Source organism: Oncorhynchus mykiss, chromosome 7 (assembly GCF_013265735.2).
Source record: "Oncorhynchus mykiss isolate Arlee chromosome 7, USDA_OmykA_1.1, whole genome shotgun sequence".
Classification (NCBI taxonomy): Eukaryota; Metazoa; Chordata; class Actinopteri; order Salmoniformes; family Salmonidae; genus Oncorhynchus; species Oncorhynchus mykiss.
In genome coordinates, this window is record NC_048571.1 from 67,652,651 (window position 1) to 67,676,989 (window position 24,339).

The 24,339-nt window shown below is 41.5% G+C and overlaps 1 protein-coding gene across 6 annotated transcripts; it reads right to left on the bottom strand.

The window, feature by feature from the left end:
• Positions 1-1,896: 1,896 nt before the first annotated feature.
• Positions 1,897-20,195, bottom strand: LOC110528327 (sodium- and chloride-dependent GABA transporter 2). 6 transcript variants are annotated; one of them, XR_002474236.2, is made up of 16 exons: positions 19,985-20,195; positions 16,713-16,921; positions 14,971-15,105; positions 9,923-10,063; positions 9,478-9,568; positions 9,208-9,340; positions 8,965-9,099; positions 8,507-8,610; positions 7,930-8,054; positions 7,616-7,728; positions 6,276-6,413; positions 5,824-5,926; positions 4,537-4,637; positions 4,217-4,235; positions 3,697-3,867; positions 1,897-2,558 (listed from the first exon to the last, which is right to left on the bottom strand). XR_002474236.2 is itself a non-coding variant. In XM_021610308.2 (15 exons), the coding sequence occupies exons 2-15, from the start codon at positions 16,915-16,917 to the stop codon at positions 2,316-2,318; spliced, it is 1,938 nt and encodes a 645-aa protein (XP_021465983.1). In that variant the 5' UTR covers positions 16,918-16,921; positions 19,985-20,193; the 3' UTR covers positions 1,897-2,315. The 6 variants fall into 6 exon arrangements, 4 of the variants coding, with proteins under 4 accessions (XP_021465983.1, XP_036839801.1, XP_021465984.1 ...); XR_002474237.2 differs by lacking the exon at positions 4,217-4,235 and having other exon boundaries at positions 3,697-3,841; XM_021610308.2 differs by lacking the exon at positions 4,217-4,235 and having other exon boundaries at positions 19,985-20,193.
• Between the last annotated feature and the right edge of the window lie 4,144 nt (positions 20,196-24,339).

A 24,339-nucleotide genomic window follows, 5' to 3' on the forward strand; every position in this document is an offset into this window, starting at 1 on the left:
GTCATTGAAAATAAGGATTTGTTCTTAACTGACTTGCCTAGTTAAATAAAGGTTAAAAAAAACTCAGGAGGCTGAAGAAATTTGGCTTGTCACCTAAAACCCTCAAACTTTTACAGATGAACATCCTGTTGGGCTGTATCACCGCCTGGTACGGCAACTGCACTGCCACAACCGTAATACTCTCCAGAGGGTAGTGAGGTCTGCACAACGCATCACCGGGGGCAAACTACCTGCCCTCCAGGACACCTACAGCACGCGATGTCACAGGAAGGCCAAAAAGATCTTCAAGGACAACAACCACTCGAGCCACTGCCTGTTCACCCTGCTTACCATCCAGAAGGCGAGGTCAGTACAGGTGCATCAAAGCTGGGACAGGGAGACTGAAAAACAGCTTCGATCTCAAGGCCATCAGACTGTTATACAGCCATCACTAACACAGAGAGGCTGCTGCCTACATCCAGACTTTAAATCATTGGCCACTTCAATAAATGGATCACTAGTCACTTTAATAACGGCACTTTAATAATGTTAACATATCTTGCATTACTCATCTCATATGAATATACTGTATTTTATACCATCTATTACATCTTGCCTATGCCTCTATGTCATTGCTCATCCATATATATATATTCTTATTCCAGTCCTTAATTAGATTTGTGTGTATTAGGTAGTCGTTGTGGAATTGTTAGATAACATGTTAGATATTGCTGCACTGTCAGAACTAGAAGCACAAGCATTTCGCTACACTCGCAATAACATCCGCTAATCATGTGTATGTGACCAATAAAATTAGATTTTGTTCATAAAAATGGTTAGCTCCTACAGACAGTGAGTCACGTGGGCTGGTATATAAAACAGGCAGACAGACATGAGGCATTCAGTTACTGTTCGATCAAACGTTAGAATGGGCAAAACGAGTGACCTAAGCGACTTTGAGTGTGGTATGATTGTCGGGACCAGGCGCGTTGGTTCCAGTACCTCAGAAAAGGTCTGCCCTCTTGGGTTTTTCACGCACGACTGTGTATAGGGTTTACCGAGAATGGTGCGACAAACAAAACACATCCAGTCAGTGGCAGTCCTGCGGGCGAAAACAGCTTGATGAGAGAGGTCGAAGGAGAATGGCAAGAATTGTGCAAGCTAACCGGTGGGCCACAAACAGGCAAATAACGGCTCAGTACAACAGTGGTTTGCAGAATGGCATCTCAGAAAACACAAATCATCGGTCCTTGTCATGGATGCATGGATTGCAGCAGACGACCACACAGGGTTCCACTCATGTCAGTTAAAGCAGGACTGCCACTGACTGGATGTGTTTTGTTTGTCGCACCATTCTCGGTAAAAACTATACACAGTCGTGCGTGAAAAACCCAAGAGGGCAGACCTTTCTGAGGTACTGGAGCCAACGCGCCTGGCCCCGACGATCATACCACACTCAGAGGTCGCTTAGGTCTAGTGGGCACTCAAACACCAATACTGGACAATTGAGGAGTGGGAAAACATTGTCTGGTCCGTCGAATCCTGGTTCCTGTTGCGTCATGCTGATGATGACAGAGTCAGAATGTGGAATAAGCAGCGTCCATGGCCCCATCCTACCTGGTGTCAACAGTACTGGCTGGTGGAGGTGGTGTAATCATGCGGGGAATGTTTACCAGGTGAACGTTAGGTCCCTTGAGAAATTGAGAAACGGTTCCATGTCCCGAAGAATTCAGGCTGTTCTGGAGGCTAAGTGGGGTCCAACCTGGTACTAGATGGGTGCACCCAATAAACTGGCCACTGAGTGTTTATACACACCTGCACAATCCATTCTCATCAACTATGGATATTATCACAAATGTCATACTTAACAAAGTACTAGTAAAAAAACGATGTCTGATTTTTAAACCTACACAAATCAAATATTACCTTTCTTTATTAAAAAGGGTTTGATCACATGTATATACAGAATCATTTAACCAACTGTGACCAAGAGCATGATCGTCATATGCCTTTGTTTCCACTATGTTCGGTGACAGAAAGTCATGAATTTCGATGAAATACTGTGTCCTACATGACCCAAGTCCTGATTAAAGCACAACTTCAAAGGTCCATCTTTTGTGCTGGACCTTACTCACTATCTCACTTCAGTGTGTTCTGGCCCAAACTATTTCCACATCCAAGACTTTCCCAGAACCAGTGCTGCTACGTCTCCTTAATAATGCTACACACAGGAAGTAGTGTGTGTTTTGAAAGCACTTGCCCACAACGCTCTCCCAAGAAAAAGGCCTGTGGTGGATGATATATACTTTCCTAACCCACTCAGACCAAACACAGTGTCACACAGTCACAGTGTCACAACCTTTAGGAGAGTGAGTGACTGGCTGGACCTGCTTGTCTCCAGGCCTGTAGGGATGGTGGGCGAGCGAGAGAGTATCTCTGTCTATGAGATTGTGGCCCCAGGTTGGTATCTTCATGTCCCCCAGAGGTCTGTCCAGCTCGGACTGCTTGGCCAGGAGGGCCTTTTTCTGGGCCTTGGTAATAGGGAGATCCTCTGAGGGCGTGGTGAGGATAGACAGTCTCTGAGGAAGGAGAGAGAGGACAGAGGAGCATTTTAAAAAGGGGCTACGAGGGGGAATGAGACAATAACTGGTGATGTTTGGAGAGCATAGATTTTTTCACTTATTTTTTTTGTAAAAGAAACAACATCAGCGTGTAACAGTGGAGGCTCCTTAGAGGAGGAATGGGAGGACCATCCTCCTCAGTGAATTTAATAAAATGTTTTGAACTCTTGCAGTATGAACTGATATATTGTCCATCCAATCAAAGGATCAGAGAATTAATCTAGTACTGAAAGCATAATGTAGCATAATGTAGGCTACAGCAAGATAGCACTGCAGCGCATAAACTGTGGTGAGTAGTTGACTCAAAGAGAGAGAAAGACAATCATTTAACCATTTTTTAAATGTATTTTTATTTAAGGAAAAGCAGTAGTAGAGAGAGTTTCTTTCACTTACTTAGCAAATGCAGTTAATTTAGCCTACTCAAACAGAGAGGAATGCTATTTATATTAGCTAGCTGGCTAAGGCTATCCAACACTGCGACTCTTCCAAGTCAGGGTAAGTGTTCGGTTTTATTAATTTATTCGGGGTAGCAGGTAGTCTAGTGGTTAGAGCGTTGGGCCAGTAACTGAAAGGTTGCTGGATCAAATCCCCAAGCTGATAAGGTAAAAATCTGTTAAACCCACTGTTCCCTGGTAGGCTGTCATTGTAAGAACAAATTCTTATTTAACTGACTTGCCTAGTTAAATAAATATAAATCGTACCAGGGCCTAACTGTGTAACTGATTGTACACATTAACTGTGGGTTTAGCTCTAGTTTGCTGACAAATATGTAGGTTGTGTAGCAGTTATGGTATGAAGGTTTGGCTTGGAGAGGTTATTGCACCTGGTCACAGACAGCTGTTGTGCAATGAAGTCCACAAGGGAAAAGGTGAGAGGATGCGAGAAGGAATTATACAACGAGCTGGGTGAATGGAATATGAATATGCTGTAATATAAATATATTAGTATATCATTGTATTAAGAGAGAGACAACAATTGACCTACCTAGCTAGGCTTCCCATGATATATTGCTTGTTTTTTGTAGCTTTTGAAGTGCTTTGAGATGTTTTTCTGTTATGAAAAAACGCTATAGAAGTTTAACAAAGTAACTATTTACCTGTCGCAGTGTACCAGGAGTGACACTCACAATGTACACCATCCACAGAGGAACTATGAGTGTGGAGGAGAGGGTGAACCACCAACCAATGGCGTAACCCCACCAAGTATACTCAAAGGTGTTGTTGAACTTTAGCGGGGTAAACCTAATCAAGGAGAAGACAAACGTAGCCTAGAACAAAAATATATGGAGGGATGTTTTATAATAAACATTAAAGAACAATGTATTTTCAGAGAGCATTGTACTAATTATAATATAGTAGAGTAACAGTGAGGCTTGAGTGAGGACAGAGAGAACAAGGTTACCATTTTCCAGTACTTTTAGGTCAGGTTTATGGTGAAACATTTATATTGAACGTAAAGGAAGGATTCTCTACTTTACATAGGTTACACAGACATCCATTTGATTTCCATTTCTATGTATTGTCAACTTTTTAACTTTTGTTTGTCTGTAAATCACTTGTATTACTGTGACATCAACGTCATGTTTACTACAGATATTGGATCTTAATTTGACCAACCTGTTGCAGGAGAACTTTCCTGCAATGCAAGAAATACAAAACTTGTAGTGTATTTAAGGTTTACAAAAAGGTTTCTGAAGCTGTTTAATTTCCATTTTGACATTTCCGACTTGATTTTCTCTTATGAAAAATGTATCAACCCCTACAAAAATGCCCATTAATTATAACCCACATAATAATTACACATAATGTTGCTGCAGGATTATTTCTCTGCTGTAGCAAACTTGTTCAAATTAAGATCCTACATCTGTATAACAATAGTCTGAAAAATAACTAATGAATTTGCTGTTGAGAGTAGGGTGTTAAGAAGTAATACTTACAGTGCAGATGACTGGAGTGATATACTTCAAACAGTACTTAATGAGGGGTAATGGTCGATAACCGATCATGTCCTCTATATTATCGTACAGACGATCTGCACCTGTAGAGTAAACATAACAGAGGCTCAATCACAGCAGTCAAGGAAAGGGTTTGGTCAGTTGGTCAATCAAATACCATCCAGGTAAACCTTCTCAAACCACCAAGTGACAAACAGATTCAAGCAATTGCAGATTGGGAAAACCGGACGACAGGTTTACTTTTTTGATACTGTTTTAGACAGGTGTCGTTTCTCATCGATGTCCAAAATGCGAATGTCTGCAAGAGGAAAAGCTTGGATAACGCCATTACCACCGCTAAGAGAAACCTCCTGAGGGAATATCTGTGATTGATATTTTTTTAACATTTTAAATGTAACCTTTATTTAACTTGGCAAGTCAGTTAAGAACAAATACTTATTTACAAGGACGGCCCTCCCCGGCCAAACCCAGACGACGCTGGGCCAATTGTGCGCTGCCCTATGGGACTCCCAATCACGGCCGGTTGTGATACAGCCTGGAATCGAACCAGGGTCTGTAATGATGCCTCTTGCACTGAGATGCAGTGCCTCTATCTGTGATTGATGGAATGGGGCCATTCAGGGTCTTTTAATATGATGTTTTCATAAGATCTACAAGGATAGCGGTAACACTTTACAATAACTTACAAACATTTATCAAGGCATTGTCATGTATATATAAATGTTTATAAATGGTTTATAAAGTAATATAAAGGCACTGACACTAAAGGTGTCTGCATGCTTCCTATCCGAAACAGTTCAGAACTGTTTGTGCATATATTACGATGACATTTTGTGACATTTTTGTTCATTGTGGTCTCGGGCAAAGGTTTTTCCGGCTGTTCGTGCACACACATTTTTATCTCAAGGCTAGCCGAAGTCTACACCCCGTTGCCAGTGATTGGTCAACAGTAGTGATTCTTCAAGTGTTTGTTGTCATTCAATGAGAGACTAATCGTTTTCATGCACATTTTTGCACTTGACAAATACTGCACTATACATCTTAGTTGGATGTAAAATTGCGCAACTAAGATCTCCTCTGCAAAAACGTCCAAATGAATGATAGATTTCTTAAGCTATGTTGATGAAGTGTATACTCGCTACGGCGATGGACAAACAGAACTATTGCTGCTTTTTTATAGTTTTTCATCAAGCAAAGGCGTTAAGGGAGTATACGAGCACACTCCGAAGCATGCCTTAAGAGCTACTGAAGCAGACAGGACTAACTCACCATAAACCCAGCTGACACACACTGACTGTAGTACAGCGAAGAGAAGAAGAGTCATCCCACTGCAGGCATAGTAATCAAACAGCTGGAAGATATACAGGCCTCCCTGCAAACAGAGGATGGTGTGGAGAGAAATAATTCATAAAGTACATTCTTATTGAGAACAACAATAAGACTCGATAATCTACCTCCAGAGTGTACAAAACACTCAGACAATGATCTTAAGTGTGTCCAGTGGCCCAAGTCCTTATGGAATAAGTGGAATCTGCCAACAATTCTGCAGAACGAGTTATGTCCCCCAAAGTGTGGTATGCTGAAACACAGGGATATGTTGAAACAACACTTGGGAGGTAGATTATCAATCATATACCTGGTTACTGTCATGATTGAGCTAATAATGATGCCTTTGAAATTCAAAATTCCTTATATAATAATGACTTCAGATGACCTCTCACCTCTGTGACCATGACCAGGCCGATGAAAAAGCTACCCACACTGATGATGAGGAGGAGAATTTTACGCCGATGACCAACCAGGAAGAAGGAGGGATACATGTCTGAGATAGCTGTCATCAGAGCCTCCAGACCTACGAACTGAATCAGAGATGATCAAATCAAACTTTATTTGTCACATGCATCGAATACAACAAGTCGAGACCATAATGTGACATGCTTACTTACAAGCCCTTAACCAGCAGTGCAGTTCAAGAAGAGTTAAGAAAATATTTACCAAATAAACAAAAGTAAAAAATAATAAAAAGTAGCACAATAAAATAAAAATAACGAGGCTATATACAGGGGACACCGAGTCAGTGTGCGGGGGTACAGGCTAGTTGAGGTAATTTGTACATGTAGGTAGGGGTGAAGTGACAATGCATAGATAATAAACAGCGAGTAGCAGCAGTGTACAAAACAAATGGGGGGGGGGGGGACAATGTAAATGTAAATAGTGGTGGCCATTTGATTAATTGTTCAGCAGGGGGTAGAAGCTGTTAAGGATGGGGTTCTTAGTGGAAACTATCTTATTTGAAATACTGTTGAATTTATTATTGATAAATGAATAAACAATATCCCCATTTTAAATATAATTGTAACTAGGTAAACTTATACTTTGTTGTATAAGTGATTGACAATATGAGTTCATAAGAAGGGATTGTGTGACACGGACAAGGAGTAATAAAAAGTTAATGAACACCATTCCAACTAGGCAGAAACAAATGGGTTGTGGACTGTGTAAACACAGAAGGTCGTTAGCCTATGGTTGACCCTACTGAAACTTAGCTCTGGGGTTTTTAGATAAGGCAGTGAGTGCATTCCTAGGTTTTCTGTAAATTAAAACTGTCAGTTCAGTGGTGATCGATAATGTTGAGGGGTCAAAAGTTATCTGGGAGTATGTTAGTAAGTTAGAATGAACTTTTCACCTTACTTTGTCCCGGTCGAGAGGAGGGGATTCTGTTAAAGCAGTGAAATGACGTCATGATCTGTATATAAACTGCTGCACGTGTTTAAGTGGGAGCGCGGTCCGAGAATAAATTATATGACCTATTATTGAAAGACTGGTCTGCGTCTATTTTATGCAAACAAGAAATCTTACAAATTCTCATAAAATAGATTAAGGGCTTTCAATTGATGAAAGCACATTGGCATAATTAAATTACAGTAACAAATACTAGCTACATCTTCACAGCATCACGTCCATTGAGTTTAGTGATGATTGTTGCATTTATTGTAGGTCAATGTAATTATCCTTTATTAGGCAAATAATTTAATAGGCCTTCAGGGCCACTCTAACTTACCTGACTATCTAACCCCAGTAGGATGATCATGATGAAGAAAAAAATGGCCCAGAGTTGGGGTACTGGCATCATGGCCACAGCACGAGGGTAGGCGATGAACGCCAGGCCAGGACCTGTATGCAGTAACACAGGTAAACTCATTACTATACTTTCAGGGGCAGGTCAGAGGGAATAGTTAGCTCCTTGAAAGGCTCAGACACCTGTCTTGTAACAAAGCATAACTTTAAAAGGTCTGTTTATTTGGGCATTTGTTTATTCATTACTAATTTAATTCAATCATTAAAATCTCACTGCTGCTTTTCTACAACACTTACCTGATTCGGCCACAGTTGCGATGTCTGTCCCCTGTTCATAAGCCATGAAGCCCAGTACAGAGAAGATAGAAAAACCAGCCACGAAGCTGGTTCCGCTGTTCAAAAGGCACAGGTACACACAGTCCCTAAAAAGAGATTCACTTCCCTGTTAGTCAAAACACAAAAGGAATTCAAATGACCTACAATATGCAGATCAACTTTCCAGACAGCCTCCCATTTCTGCAACCCAACTTCCAAAGAATTATATGCACAGGGAATGCTTTTGCAGGCAAGGGAAAACGTTCTGCCTGCACATATTATCTAGCTAGTCTCATTTATCGCTCCCGAGTGGCGCACCGTTCTAAGGCACTGCATCTCAGTGCAAGACTCTACAGTCCCTGGTTCGACACCAGGCTGTATCACATCCAGTCGTGATTGGGAGTCCCATAAAGCAGTGCATTGGCCCAGCGTCATCTGGGTTTGGCCAGGGTAGGCCGTCATTGTAAATATGAATTTGTTCTTAACTGACTTGGCTAGTTAAATAAATGCTAATCAAAATAAAAACATTTATGTCAGTGTACTTCATTCTTCCACTCACTTGTAACAGTTGTTGTCATACTTGTTATAGCTGCCAAGGGCGGTCAGGCAGCCGATGCAGATCGCATAGGAGTAGAAGATTTGTGTTCCAGCATCCATCCACACCTGTGAGACATACCAGAGAGAGACACAATAGTATTCAGAGTTTCACAGTTCCGATCCACTAGTCTCATCCCAGGGTATCAGAGGCCAATTCAAAAAATGGTGCCTATTTTGAGCTCGTAGCTATAATAAGTCAACAGGAAATGTATTTCCTTTGAAATTCAGTCTTCTTATTTTTCATAAGGTATTGCTATTGTAACAAATCTGACGTTCTTAAGAACGCAAACTGTTCTCCCAAGGGAGTAAACTTTCTTGGGCCAGTGGTCATGCCGACCAGGGTTAAAACACAGGCAGAGACATTACCTTTTATCCCCCATGAATCGCTACAGTATGTAATGATGTTTTTGCTACACCTACCTGTGGGTCAGCGAGGCGGGCTGGGTCCGGGTAGAGGTAGAACTTGATACCATCTATGGCCCCTGGCAGTGTGAGTCCACGAACTAGCAACACCAACAGCATCACATAGGGGAAGGTGGCAGTGAAATAGACCACCTAAGGGGAGAGCGGACCAGCATTACGTTTACTCAGTCTATGGCTCATCCTAACAACTTTACACCATTCATGGTGTCATCAGGCTGAATGGCAGAGATGCCACCTTACCTTCCCAGTAGACTTCACTCCTTTCCAGACACAGAAGTAACAGATAATCCAGGACAATAGAAGACACAAAGATAGGTCCCAGCGAATATTTCCAAGCTTGTAGACACTGTCTGTGAGATTCAAAACTCTTCTCCTGCAAATGATATTTTCAGTTCCAATCCCACCACTTGCTGTTCATCATTCTCTCAGCACCTCCTAAGGCACATAGCCATTGTGCCCATCTGGTGGTTAATAAAGACTTGATTCATTAGAATGGTTTTGTATACTCACTCCCAGAACTCTCTCACTGGCGATGTTGCGTTTCCTGTTATTGTCCAGTTTAGATATCCTACTACTTTTCTGTCAAACTCCACGCAGGTTGCTGGTTAGGAGGAAATTACACATTAACAAGCATGTCTCAGAACTCTGAATCTTTCCTGGATAAGGAGACATTTAAAAAGAAAACATTTATCAACTCACTTGCCAAAAATGGAGTTAAGTCAGTCTGAAGTAGTGTCCATAAATGAAAGATACTATCTTTAATTTGAGCTTAATAGCCACAGTACGTCTCCATCAACATGTCTACACACTGAAGTTAACCTGGTCCCAGATTTGTCTGTGGTCTTGGCAATGCCAACTCCATTGCAGTCCTTGTCAATGAGTGACAAGCAGTTGGCATTATAGCACAAGCAGACTGGCACTCACAAGCAGACTGGCACTACACTGAAATACATACCTGTGTTCCAGCTGTTTCTACAACTAGCCCAGGGGAGCTCAGAGCTGAACGAGGAGAAGAGGTAGAAGAAGGCCCAGGCCAGGATGATGATGTAATAGATGCTGGAATACAGAACTACCACCTGACCACCATAACCCAGTCCTGAAGAGGAGGAAGAGGAGGAGGAGAATAAACCAATAAAGGAGAAAAGATGAGAAGTTGTTTCCGGACAAATATGGAGATGTAAATGTTCAGAAAATAATTGTTTCTTCTGAGAAATATATGTGACAAATAACAAGTGGTCTCATACAGTGCATTCGGAAAGTATTCAGACCTTTCAGACCCTTGAAGACCTCTAGTTCAAAGACTCACACGTCTGTCTTGTTGGAATGGCACTGTAACTTATTAATCAGGGCTGGGGACTTTGAAAGGAGTCTAATCTACATCAAAGAGAAACACAGTTAAACATGTTATGGTCCAGTATATTCATTTCAAATCATATTTTTAAACTATATTTTTTTAACAAGGCAAGTCAGTTAAGAACCAATTTTAATTTAAAGTGATGGCCTACCCCGGCCAAACCCGGACGACGCTGGGCCAATTGTGCGCCGCCCTTTGGGACTCCCAGTCACAGCCGGATGTGATACAGCCTGGATTCAAACCAGGGACTGTAGTGACGCCTTATGCACTGAGATGCAGTGCCTTAGACGCTGCGCCACTCGAGAGCCCTAATATTCTCGACCTAGGACCATAGAAACTGTGTTTCTCTTTGATGTAGATTAGACTCCTTTCAAATTCCCCAGACCTGATTAATAAGTTATGGTGCCATTCCTACAAGACAGACGTGTGAATCTTTGAACTAGAGGTCTTCACAAGTCCAAAAAGTTGGACCCGTTCTGAAATGGAGCTGGTTGGATCCAGATCCGGCCCGATCTGAGTGAGGGAAGCAGCAGAAAATATATTTTTAAGGAACTTTATTAACGGAGAGAGGTGCCGGTCTGGCAGGCGAGGGAGGGGCGGATTGACACGGGCAGCAGGGAAGGAGAGACGGCAACCAACCAAGACAACTCGCTCTGTAGTAGACTAATAGCTGGCACTGTGTTATCCTCAAAGAGGGCGAAGAAGGTGTTTGTTTTGTCTGGGAGCAAGTTTTGTTTTGTCTTTGACCACAGTCGTGGTCAAAAGTTGAGAATGACACTAATATTAATTTTCAAAGTCTGCTGCCTCAGTTTGTATGATGGCAATTTGCATATACTCCAGAATGTTATGAAGAGGGACCAGATTAATTAATTAATTGTAAAGTCCCTCTTTGCCATGCAAATGAACTGAATTCCAAAAAACATTTCCACTGCATTTCAGCCCTGCCACAAAAGGACATCATGTCAGTGATTCTCTCGTTAACACAGGTGTGAGTGTTGACGAGGACAAGGCTAGAGATCACTCTGTCATGCAGATGGAGTTCGAATAACAGACTGGAAGCTTCAAAAGAAGGATGGTGCCCAGAATCATTGTTCCTCTGTTCCTCTGTCACCCATGGTTACCTGCAATGAAACATGCGCCGTCGTCATTGCTTTGCACAAAAAGGGCTTCACAGGCAAGGATATTGCTGCCAGTAAGTTTGCACCTAAATCAACCATTTATCGGATCATCAAGAACTTCAAGGAGAGCGGTTCAATTGTTGTGAAGAAGGCTTCGGGGCACCCGAGAAAGTCCAGCAAGCGCCAGGACCGTTTCCTACAGTTGATTCAGCTACGGGATCGGGGCACCAACAGTACAGAGCTTGCTCAGAAATGGCAGCAGGCAGGTGTGAGTGCATCTGCACGCACAGTGAGGCGAAGACTTTGAGGATGGCCTGGTGTCAAGAAGGGCAGCAAAGAAGCCACTTCTCTCCAGGAAAAACATCTGTGACAGATTGATATTGTGCAAAAGGTACAGGGATTGGATTGCTAAGGACTGGGGTAAAGTAATTTTCCCTGATGAATCCTCTTTCCGATTGTTTGGGGCATCCGGAAAAAAGCTTGTCCGGGGAAGACAAGGAGAGCGCTACCATCAGTCCTGTGTCATGCCAACAGTAAAGCATCCTGAGACCATTCATGTGTGAGGTTGCTACTCAGCCAAGGGAGTGGTCTCACTCACAATTGTGCCTAAGAACACAGCCATGAATAAAGAATGGTACATCCTCCGAGAGCAACTTCTCCCAACCATCCAGGAACAATTTGGTGACGAACATCCAGCATGATGGAGCACCTTGCCATAAAGCAAAAGTGATAACTAAGTGGCTCGGGGAACAAAACATGATATTTTGGGTCCATGGCCAGGAAACTCCCCAGACCTTAATCCCACTGAGAACTTGTGGTCAATCCTCAAGAGGCGGGTAGACAAACAAAAACCCACAAATTCTGACAAACTCCAAGCATTGATTATGCAAGAATGGGCTGCCATCAGTCAGGATGTGGCCCAGAAGTTAATTGACAGCATGCCAGGGTGGATTGCAGAGGTCTTGAAAAAGAAGGGTCAACACTGCAAATATTTACTTTTTGCAACAACTTCATGTAATTGTCAATAAATGCCTTTGACACTTATGAAATGCTTGTAATTAATCTACAGTATTCCATAGTAACATCTGACAAAAATATCTAAAGACACTGCGGCAGCAGACTTTGTGAAAATTAATATTTGTGTCACTTTCAAAACTTTTGGCCACAACTGTAGACCCTGCCACATACATCTTGTGTCTGAGCTGTTGAATAGTGATTCCACTTTGTCTCTACTGACGTGTTGCCTGTTTGATTGCCTTACGGAGGGAAAAACTACACTGTTTGTATTCAACCATATTTTCAGTCACCTTGCCATGGTTAAATACTATGGTTTGCGCTTTCAGTTTAGCGCGAATGCTGCCATCTATCCATGTGACTATAGTTGAAGTGTACCTATGATAAAAAGATGAGAGGCCTGTAATTTTCATCATAGGTACACTTCAACTATGACAGACAAAATGAGGAAAAAAAATCCAGAAAATCACATAGTAGGATTTTTGATGAATTTATTTGCAAATTATGGTGGAAAATAAGTAACAAAGATCTCATCTTTTTAAGTGGGAGAACTTGCACAATTGGTGGCTGACTAAATACTTTTTTGCCCCACTGTATATCCAAAATGTCCATTTATTTGGCGCGTTTGATCCAGAAAAAAACAGCTTCCAAATTGCTCAACGTCAATGCAAAATATTTTAAAAGTTGTCTGTAAACTTTGCCAAAACATTTCAAATTACTTTTGTAATACAACTTTAGGTATTTTTAAACATTAATAATCGATCAAATGGAAGACGGGTCTATCTGTGTTCAATACAGGAAGACAACAAACCAAGCTACTTTTCAAGTCTTGCGCAACTCTCAACAGTGTTATGCAGTTCCTAGATGGCCGTACTTCTTCATTGCACAAATTAATAACCTCAACCAAATTCCAAAGAAATTCCAAAGACGGGTGACATCCAGTGGAAGCGGTAGGAACTGAAAACAAGTTCCTAAGAAATATTGTTTCCCAATGAGACCTCAGTGAACAGACAAAAATTCTGAACAGTTAGTCCTCATAAGTTCTGTTATACTCACAGACATGATTCAAACAGTTTTAGAAACTTCAGAGTGTTTGCTATCCAAAGCTACTACTAATATGCATATCTTATATTCTAGGCATGAGTAGCAGGAAGTTGAAATTGGGCACGCTATTTATCCAAAAGTGAAAATGCTGCCCCCTATACCTTAAGTTAACAAATGTATAATATAAGTTAGATTAAAAAAAAGACCCATCATCCCCAGAGTGCCATTACAAGTAATCTAAAATGTAGCCTTATATTGTTTCAAACTGGTAAAGCATAGTGATTAAAATCACAGTCAAGCTTTTACAAATAGAATAGTGCAATATAATTTACAGAAGGAAAAGCACGTACGTACCTATGGATCATTGTCTGGCCCTGTACAGATGTAGGATCTTAATTTGATCACCCTGTTGCAGAACTAAAACTTGCAGTGTATTTGAGGTTTAAAAAGGCTTCATAAGTTTTTACTACCGACTTACGAAAATGTATCAACCTCAACAAGAATGTCCATTAATTCCAATCCACAGAGTTAGTTAAGTATCTTTGCTAGAACCACTACTTGGGTGAGCTATATCATCTTATCATTGGTAATGTAGGCTAGATGCATCAGCTAGTTAGCTTGGCTGTAAAGCAAGTTAGTCTTTACTTGATTTGAATTTGTTCTCCTACTGACAAACAGTTGAATTGCAATTGCCCTGTTCCTGGACCCTGACATGCTACAGATGTAGGATTTTAATTTGAGCCAGTTTGCGTAGGCAGGAAAATAATTCTGCAGCAACAGGAAAGGTTAATTATTATGTGGATTAAAATTAATGGACATTTTTGTAGGGGCTGATTTATTTTTAGTTAGGGAAAATCAAGTCTGAAATTTCAAAGTGGAAATTACAAACTTCAGAAGCCGTTTTAAAACCTGAAATACACTGCACGTTTTACATTTCCTACATTGCAGAAATGTTATCCTGCAACAGGGTGATCAAATTAAGATCATACTGTAGCAACTCCAAAGTAACTTGGTGGTATTAATTTCAAACTCACTGCACGGCGCTGGTAGGTAGCACATGCATGTGATGAGAACGAGTGCTGCAACAGAAGGGCGGGGAGGGGACTTCTTTCAAGATTCACGAGTTTATGAGAAAGGATCTAATTTGATAGGCAATTCACTGCATTCATTAATGTTACAAGAGAGAAAAGTTAAAGAAAATGAAATATGTATTATTTTTTTTAAACGCCACCAATCGGAAGGGCACTTTTTTAACAGGAGGGAAAAAGGGCATGTGCTCAAGCACCCATAGGGCTCTATCTGTGCACGTGCCTGCCGTATGCACAGCAAGACCCTGTGTCCGTTTTATGAACCATATCAGTGTAGGAGGAATGCCTTTTAGATCATAACGACTAAGATTATATGGCCAGGGCCTGATTCTAGATCAGCAGTCCTACTCCGTGACGCTTTATAAATATGGGTCCTGAAGTTTACCTTCAAACAGGGGGCAGATCTTCCTCCAGCAGGTGATGCTGCCCTGCGTGGTGTACTGGCCCAGGGAGGTCTCCAGAAGAAAGAGGGGAATGCCACAGGTGAACAGGAAAAGCACATAAGGGATGAAGAACACCCCTTAAGAACAACACAAGTTAAACCACAAGTAAACATGTAATTTACCAAGAGGATTAAGACCATAACTTAAAAGCCCAGTGCAGTCAAAAACATGATTTTCCTATGAGGTTGGAATAATATTGTGAAAATTATGATAATGCCCTTTTAGTGTAAGAGGTGCTTGAAAAGAACGCCTAACATTTCAGCATGTTTTGGTGGGATGGAGTTTTGGCCTGCCTAGTGACATCACCAGGTGTTAAATTAGCTGCAATATGTAACTTTTTGGGCAACCTGAGAAAATTTAAATTGAAATGCTTATTATAGATCTGTCATACTCGTTGGAAGCAAGTTTAAATAAGCGGTAGATCTGTTCTTTGTGTGCTATTTCTATGTTTTGCACACCAGCTTCAAACAGCTGAAAATAAAATATGATGGAAAATATATTTCACAGTGGTTTAGATAGAACAATGATTCTCTAAACTGTATTTGCTTGTTTTGTCACATACACTGAATTCAGGTGAAATATTATAATTTTAGCAACCAGGAAATGGCAGAGCAATTTCTGCATAGTGCAATCTAAGTTGGAAAACATAGACCAATAAGAAAGAGTTCCAAATCTCTCTGCCAATAACAGATAGTGTTCAGTTTTCCCCTCCCTACTCAAACCACTCCCAGACAGTCCGAGCAAAATTCTTGCTTGAGAAATTGCACTTTGATAAGATTGTTTCAAATAAAATGGTAAAAAGAAAAAAATAATCAGTGTAAGGTACCCTCTTAACCCTCCTGATGTGTTCTGATCAAATTGGACCGATTTACAAGTTCTCTCTCTGAAATATGTAGTTAATTTAATCTGATTGTCATAAGGTTCCATGACTTTGTCCACACAGCGGATCTGAACACACAAAATACATTTTGATGATTTTCATTACATTTTGGGTGTTTTATTTAAGTTATTTACACCTGTGGTGTTGCCGGTGAAAAATGAGTGGTCATTAGAAATGAATGGGTGAGACTACAATTAGTGTATAAAATTGAGTTCAGGCACATGCCCATTCATCAGATGGACACACTTAATCTCCCAGACCCCCACATGCATGTGTGTTTGAGCACACACACATCTCACTCCCCTTCTTGGCTTCCATGGCAACCCCCACGGGAACCTTTCCCCAATACAGTCTTTCCCCCACGGGAACCACACCTGTTGGCATTCTCACAAACAATCGCAACATTGCAGCTCTGGTATATAAAGCTTTTTTGAGGCCTTGCTAACAGTTCATTCTGTGAGATAAAAACATCTGCATTGGACCTTTAACAACATGTTTTTTAACCTCATCCCCAGGTTTAATTGCTAGAGAGCCGGCTGAGAACGAGACATATTTTCCAACATTATGACCAGCTTAGGTTAAAACTCAACAATATGCAAATCAGCAAGACCAGCTATTCTGTTTAGCAATTTTAGGAATTCTCAAAATAATCATTAGCATAAGAAATAAAAAGGATTGTACTGTCTCCACCGCAACGAAGTAAACAAAGTGCCTAGCTTTTTTGCATTGATGATCGGAAAGTCAAAGATTCACATCTCCACACATTTAATGTGTGTTTTAAATGTATGACCATGTGATGCTCACCTCCCCCATTTTTGTAGCACAGGTATGGGAACCTCCATACATTCCCCAGGCCGATGATCTGTCCGGCCACAGCCAGGAGGTACTCCAGCTTGCTGGACCACTGTCCCCTGGTCTGGGTGTTGGCCACAGGGACAGGCTGGACCAGACCCATCTCCTGGTGGGCCATCTTATTGAACCTTATATTGGGATCATTATGCTTCTCCATAACACTGAGGAAGACAAAGTGGGCTTTATTCATTGAACAACCATGTATCTAACATAGTCAGTGTGCTATGAAGACAGTACAATCACAAATCAGCTGGTTTTATATAGTGAAAAGTGATACACAGCAAACAGCTACATATGACCTGCTACACACACTACCGTTCAAAAATGTCACTTAGAAATGTCCTTGTTTTTGAAAGAAAAGCAAATGTTCTTTGTCCATTAAAATAACATTGATCAGAAGTACAGTGTAGACATTGTTAATGTTGTAAAGGAATATTGTAGCAGGAAATGGCAGATTTTTTTATGGAATATCTACATTGGCGTACAGAGGCCCATTATCAGCAACCATCACTCTTGTGTTCCAATGACACGTTGTGTTAGCTAATCCAAGTTTATCACTTTAAAAGGCTAATTTTGCAATTATGTTAGCACAGCTGAAAACTGTTGTGCTCATTAAAGAAGCAATAAAACTGGCCTTCTTTAGACTAGTTGAGTATCTGGAGCATCAGCATTTCTGGGTTCGATTACAGGATGAAAATGGCCAGAAACAAATAACTTTCTTCTGAAATTCATCAGTCTATTCTTGTTCTAAGAATTGAAGGCTATTCCATGTGAGAAATTGCCAAGAAACTGAAAATCTGGTACAACGATGTGTACTACTCCCTTCACAGAACAGCTCAAACTGTCTCTAACCAGAATAGAAAGAGGCGTGGGAGGCCCCGGTGTACAACTGAGCAAGAGGACAAGTACATTAGAGTGTCTAGTTTGAGAAACAGACGCCTCTCACGTCATCAACTGGCAACTTCATTAAATAGTACCTGCAAAACACCAGTCTCAACGGCAACAGTGAAGAGGCGACTCCGGGATGCTGGCCTTCTAGGCAGAGTTCCTCTGTCCAGCGTCTGTTCTTTTGCCCATCTTAATCTTTTCATTTTATTGGCCAGTTTGAGATAAGGCTTTTTCTTTGCAACTGCCTAGAAGGCCAGCATCCCGGAGTCGCCTCTTCACTGTTGATTTTATCACCCTGTTCCAGGTGAATGTTCCTGCAATGCAGGAAATGTAAAACGTGTAGTGTATTTGCGGTTTAAAAAGGTCTGAAGTTTCAGACTTTATTTTCTCCTCTGGAAAAATGTATCAAACCCTACAAAAATGTCCATGAATTGTAATCCACATAATAATTAAAATGTCCTGTTGCTACAGGATTATTTCCTGCTGTAGCAAACTGGCTCAAATTAAGATCCTAGATCAGTATGACCTGCAAAGAAAAATAAAATGGGGGAAAAAAGCAAAGGTCCAGTGCAGCAAAACATGAGTCCCGTCTTTCAATGCATTAGATCGTCCTTTTATCCAGCTCCTGTTATTACTTTGGATGTGCATAAAACCCCCTCCTCTCAAAGTAAATTAGGGGGACACTGCTTACATTAACTGCTCTGAAGGTATAATATAGCAATGTTGACTTATAACAATGGAATCAACTAGTGTATTGTATGTACTGTGTATTATGTTTATGAGGGCTGTATTAGGACACATTGTTTTCATTCTTTACTGATCCCGAGAAAAGTCAGTTCCCACACACGGATCCATACTGGGGTCTATTCTAGGATTAGCCTGAGTATCTGTGAGTAGCCAATACCAGCTGACTATTTGGCAGTGGCCACACAAATCATCTGGTATTGTAAGGGACCAGGGCAACATCTCAATGCTTGGCAACATGTTTGACTGTTCAAATTCCACACTGAGGCCCTAGTCTTGTTGCATTAGAGTAAGATGGGATCAGCACTACTTGGTGGCAGTAGGGTAATACTGTCATCAATGTTTCCTTTGTGCTCTTGCCTAGTATCCCTGTGGGAGTGGGACATATAATGGGAAATATGTGCTGCTGCTACCATTACACTAATTACTAAAAATGAACACCCTGTACTTATACAGTTATAAGAAGCACAACCGTAAGGTCTGTTGTTAAGACAGTGTGTTCTAAAAGGTCACTTTTGCCTTTACTATTTAAGGCACTCCTGGGCCTGCATTGGGGGAGCACTCTGCTGTGCCTTCGTGATCTACTGTAGCCTAAAATAGGTGTAATATACGAGACACCCAGAAGACCACTAGCCAGGGCATAGTTTGTGATACTAAGAGTAGCTACTGACTGTATAGCTTTGATAATATAATACTGCTTGGTTCAATATACAGTACCGCCTGTTTTAGATGAATGACAGTGGATAGAGTGGATAGAGTGGATAGAGAAGATCGACATGTAAAGATTTAAGGGCACAGTGATTGTAAAGTTACTACTGCTAAATATTAAAGTTAATTGCAACATAAATATATTTTTCAGATCTGATTTTCTAGGTTCATCCTTCATGCATTTGTCTCTATATACAATTTTTCAACTGTCAGGTGTGCTCCCCCTGGCCTCTAGGTCACCAGGCTGCTCGTTATGGCGCACACCTGCACGTCATCAGACACACCTGGACTCCATCACCTCCTTGATTACCTGCCCTATATATGTCCCTCCCTTTGGTTCCTTCCCCAGGAGTCATTGTTTAGGTTTCTTGTCTGTGCGTTGTTCTTGGTTTGGATTATGTTTCGTTTATCGATTAAATCACTCACTCCCTGAACTTGCTTCCTGACATAAACATACTGTAGTGTTTAAAAACAAATATTTGGAGCATGAATTATGAAAATAAAATCTACACCAACAACCAGAAATCGTGCGTTCAAATCAAAAACATGCGATAAGAGTACTTATTCATGCATTAGACATGCCCGTAGCGTTACACAAAACGGAAAGACACTGCTGCCCTCAGTGGCACTGCTGAGCCTCCAGTCTGTAACGTTAACCTTTAGCCTACATTCAGCAAGTGCTGCTGACTGCAGATAGAGAACCAGAAAGCTACCACTGACCGAAGCCCCAAGTCAGTTTATATCTACAGCTAGGGAGATGTCTTTGTGTTATCACAGCCCACCAAATTTCAAATACAAAAAGTGATAAACAGTCTAAAATAAAATATTTCCTGATAGAACGAGAGGAGAATAGAAAGGCAGAGAGTGAGAACGAGAGAGAGTACCTTAAGGAGGAAGTTGTAGTTCTGAAGTCTTTTGTAGTAGTCTACTTCTCCATTAATCTATGGGAGGAAGACTGGTTCTGGTCACTTTCACTGGAAGCAAATCTAGACCCAACATCTCTCCCTGCCAAATGCCCTTCCCAGAACTAGCCATGAGTGAGCCTATGTAGAGAGGTTCGAGTGTGCGCGTGTGTGTGAAAGGCGGAGCTACTGAGTCAAGTCAACACTGGTTCCTTTGGTGAAGGGAAGAGGAGGTGATTTGCTCTGTGGAAGCGGCAGCAGTAGGCAGGCAGGCTTCTTTTGATTGCCGAAGGGGCTTTTGTGGAATTTTAGCAAATGAACGCTCTCTCATATAACTTCACAATGGATAGAGGATAGATGAGTTGCAGAACTTGAACACTTAAACGTAGAATGTAGTTTTGGGGCGGCAGGCAACCTAGTGGTTAGAGTGTTGGGCCAGTAACTAAAAGGTTGCTGGATCGAATCCCTGAGCTGACAAGGTAAAAATCTGTCATTCTGCCTCTGAACAAGGCAGTCATTGTAAATAAGAATTTGATCTTAAAATAACTGACTTGCCTAGTTAAATAAAGGTAAAAAAAAAGAATCGGACAGGATGGCTGACATTTTACGTGCTCCTAACCAAATGTGTTATTTTGTTTTAAAAAATTGCGTTGTTTGTAACTTGTTTAACTTATTTTGTACATACTGTTGTACATGCTACCGTCTCTTATGACCGAAAATAACTTCTGGACATCAGAACAGCGATTACTCACCATGAACTGGTAGAAGCTTTTTCCTTTAATTAGTCCGACATGAAGGATATCCTGCTTTCCCGGGAACAGGGCCAAATCCCCGTCATTTGCGTGAAGAGAAGATGCGTTGGTGAGCGAGTAAACCCCCATTGCCATCTGTTCTATTGGCAAACTTGCAATTATTGGAAAATAAAATCGATGACCTACGAGCAACAGGACATTAAAAACTGTAATATCTTATATTTCACCGAGTCGTGGCTGGACGACCACATGAACAACATGCAGCTGGCGGGTTTTACACTGTATCGGTAGGATAGAACAGCAGCCTCTGGCAAGACAAGGGGGGATGGTCTATGTATATTTGTAAACAACAGCTGGTGCACTATACCTAAGGAAGTCTCGAGGTTTAATGCAGGGAAACTTAAATCCGTTTTACCAAATTCCCACCAGCATGTTAAATTTGCAATCAGAGGGCAAAAAACATTTTTACTCCACACACAGAAATGTGTACAAAGCTCTTCCTCGCCCTCCATTTGGCAAATCTGACCATCATTCTATCCTCCTGATTCCTGCTTACAAGCAAACATTAAAGCAGGAAGCACCAATGACTCTGTCAATAAAAAAGTGATCAGATGAAGCAGATGCTAAGTTACAGAACTGTTTTGCTAGCACAGACTGGAATATGTTCCGGGATTCTTCCGATGGCATTGAGGAGTATACCACATCAGTCACTGGCTTCATCAATAAGTGCATCGATGACGTCGTCCCCACAGTGACTGTACGTACATACCCCAACCAGAAGCCATGGATTACAGGCAACATCCGCACTGAGCTAAAGGGCAGAGCTGCCGCTTTCAAGGAGCAGGATTCTAACTCGGATGCTCCGATGAACCATCAAACAGGCAAGGAGTCAATACAGGACTAAGTTTGAATCGTACTACACCGGCTCCGACACTCGTCATTGCGAACTATTACAGACTACAAAGGGAAGCACAGCCAAGAGCTGCCCAGTGACACGAGCCTACCAGACAAGCTTAAATTACTTCTATGCTCGCTTCGAGGCAAGTAACACTGAGACATGCATGAGAGCATCCGCTGTTCCGGACGGCTGTGTGATCACGCTCTCCAGAGCTGATGTGAGTAAGACCTTTAAACAGGTCAACATTCACAAGGCCGTAGGGCCAGACGGATTACCAGGACGTGTACTCTGAGCATGCGCTAACGTGTCTTCACTGACATTTTCAACCTGTCTGTGACCGAATCTGTAATACCAACATGTTTCAAGCAGACCACAGTAGTCCCTGTGCTCAATAACACTAAGGTAACCTGCCTAAATGAATACCAACCCTTAGTACTCACCTCTGTAGCCATGAAGTACTTTGAAAGGCTGGCCATGGCTCACATCAACACCATTATCCCCAAAACGCTAGACCCACTCCAATTTGCATACCGCCCTAACAGATCCACAGATGATGCAATCTCTATTGTACTCCACACTGCCCTTTCCCACCTGAACAAAAGGAACACCTATGTGAGATTGCTATTCATTGACTACAGCTCAGCATTCAACACCATAGTACCCTCAAAGCTCATCACTAAGCAAAGGACCCTGGGACTCCCTGTTCACTCATGAGTGCACAGCCAGGCACAACTCCAACACCATCATTAAGTTTGCTGATGACACAATAACGGTAGGCCTAATCACCGACAACGACGAGACAGCCTATAGGGAGGAGGTCAGAGACCTGGCAGTGTGTTGCCAGGACAACAACCTTTCCCTCAACGTGATCAAGGCAAGATTATTGTGGACTACAGGAAAAGGAGGACCGAGCAGGCCCCCATTCTCATTGGCGGGGCTGTAGTGGTGCAGGTTGAGAGCTTCAAGTTCCTTGGTGTCCACATCACCAACAAACTAACATGGTCCAAGCACACCAAGACAGTCACGAAGAACCTATTCCTCCTCAGGAGACAGAAAAGATTTGGCATGGGTCCTCAGATCCTCAAAAGGTTCTACAGCTGCACCATCGAGAGCATCCTGACTGGTTGCATCAATGCTTGGTATGGCAACTGTTCGGCCTCTGACTGCAAGGCACTACAGAGGGGAGTGCGAACGACCCAGTACATCACTTCCTGCCATCCAGGATCTCTAAACCAGGCGGTGTCAGAGGAAGGCCCTGAAAATTGTCAAAGACTCCAGCTACCTTAGTCAAAGACTATTCTCTCTTCTACTTGCTGCTACTTTATTTTACTATAAACTATTCTCAGGGTTGGGGAGTAATACAAATGTTGCAATGTTACAAAGATGTAAAAAGATGCCCTTGAAACATTCTTGATATGTTAATCAAAAGAGAGATCAGGGTCCAAAGTAATGCAGAGGTCCTTCACAGTTTTATTTGAGAGGACTGTACAACTATCAAGATTAATAGTTAGATCAAACAGCAGATACTTTTTTTTCCTGGGACCTAGAACTAGCATCTCTGTTTTTTTTCTGAGTTGAAAAGTAAAACATTTGCAGCCATCCACTTCCTTATGTCTGAAACACAGGCTTCCATGGTAGGCAATTTTGGGGCTTCACCATGTTTCATCGAAATGTACAGCTGTGTGAGTTGACATTGTGTTTTCTTAATGACATCAGTAAGAGGTATAATATATAATGAAAACTATAGTGGTCCTAAAATGGAACCTTGAGGAACACAAAACTTACCATTGATTTGTCAGAGGGCAAGCCATGCTCAGAAACAAACTGATATCTTGCATCAAAGCTGGGACTGAGAGACTGAAAAACAGCTTCTATCTCAAGGCCATCAGACTGCTAAACAGCAATCACTAACTCAGAGAGGCTGCTGCATACATACTCATTTCACTGGCCACTTTAATAAATGGATCACTAGTCACTTTAAACAATGACTCTTTAATAATGTTAACATATCTTGCATTACTCTTCTCAAATGTATATACTGTACCTTATACCATCTATTGCACCTTGACTATGCCACTCGGCCATCGCTCATCCATACATTTATATGTACATATTTTTTTTCCATACCTTTAGATGTGTGTATTAGGTAGTTGTTAGGGAACTGTTAGATTACTTGTTAGATATTACTGTACTGTCGGAACTAGAAGCACAAGCATTTCTCTACATTCACATTAACATCTGCTAACCATGTGTATGTAACCAATAAAAGTTGATTTGATTAGGAATAGTCTTGGTGGGTATACATTGTAGAATAATAGTGAAGACAACAGAACTATGAAATAACACATGGAATCATGTAGTAACTCAAAAAGTGTAAAACAAATCTGAAGATATTTTATATATATAACACACGCTTTTCCAACAGTCTTGAAGGAGTTCCCACATAATCTGAGCACTTGTTGGCTGCTTTTCCTTCACTCGGCAGTCCAACTCATCCCAAACCATCTCAATTGGTTTCAGGTCGGGGGATTGTGGAGGCCAGGTCATCTGATGCAGAACTCCATCAATCTCCTTCTTGGTCAAATAGCCCTTACACAGCCTGGAGGTGTATTTTGGGTCATTGTCCTGTTGAAAAACTAATGATAGTGAGTCTAAGAGCAAACCAGATGGGATGGTGTATCGCTGCA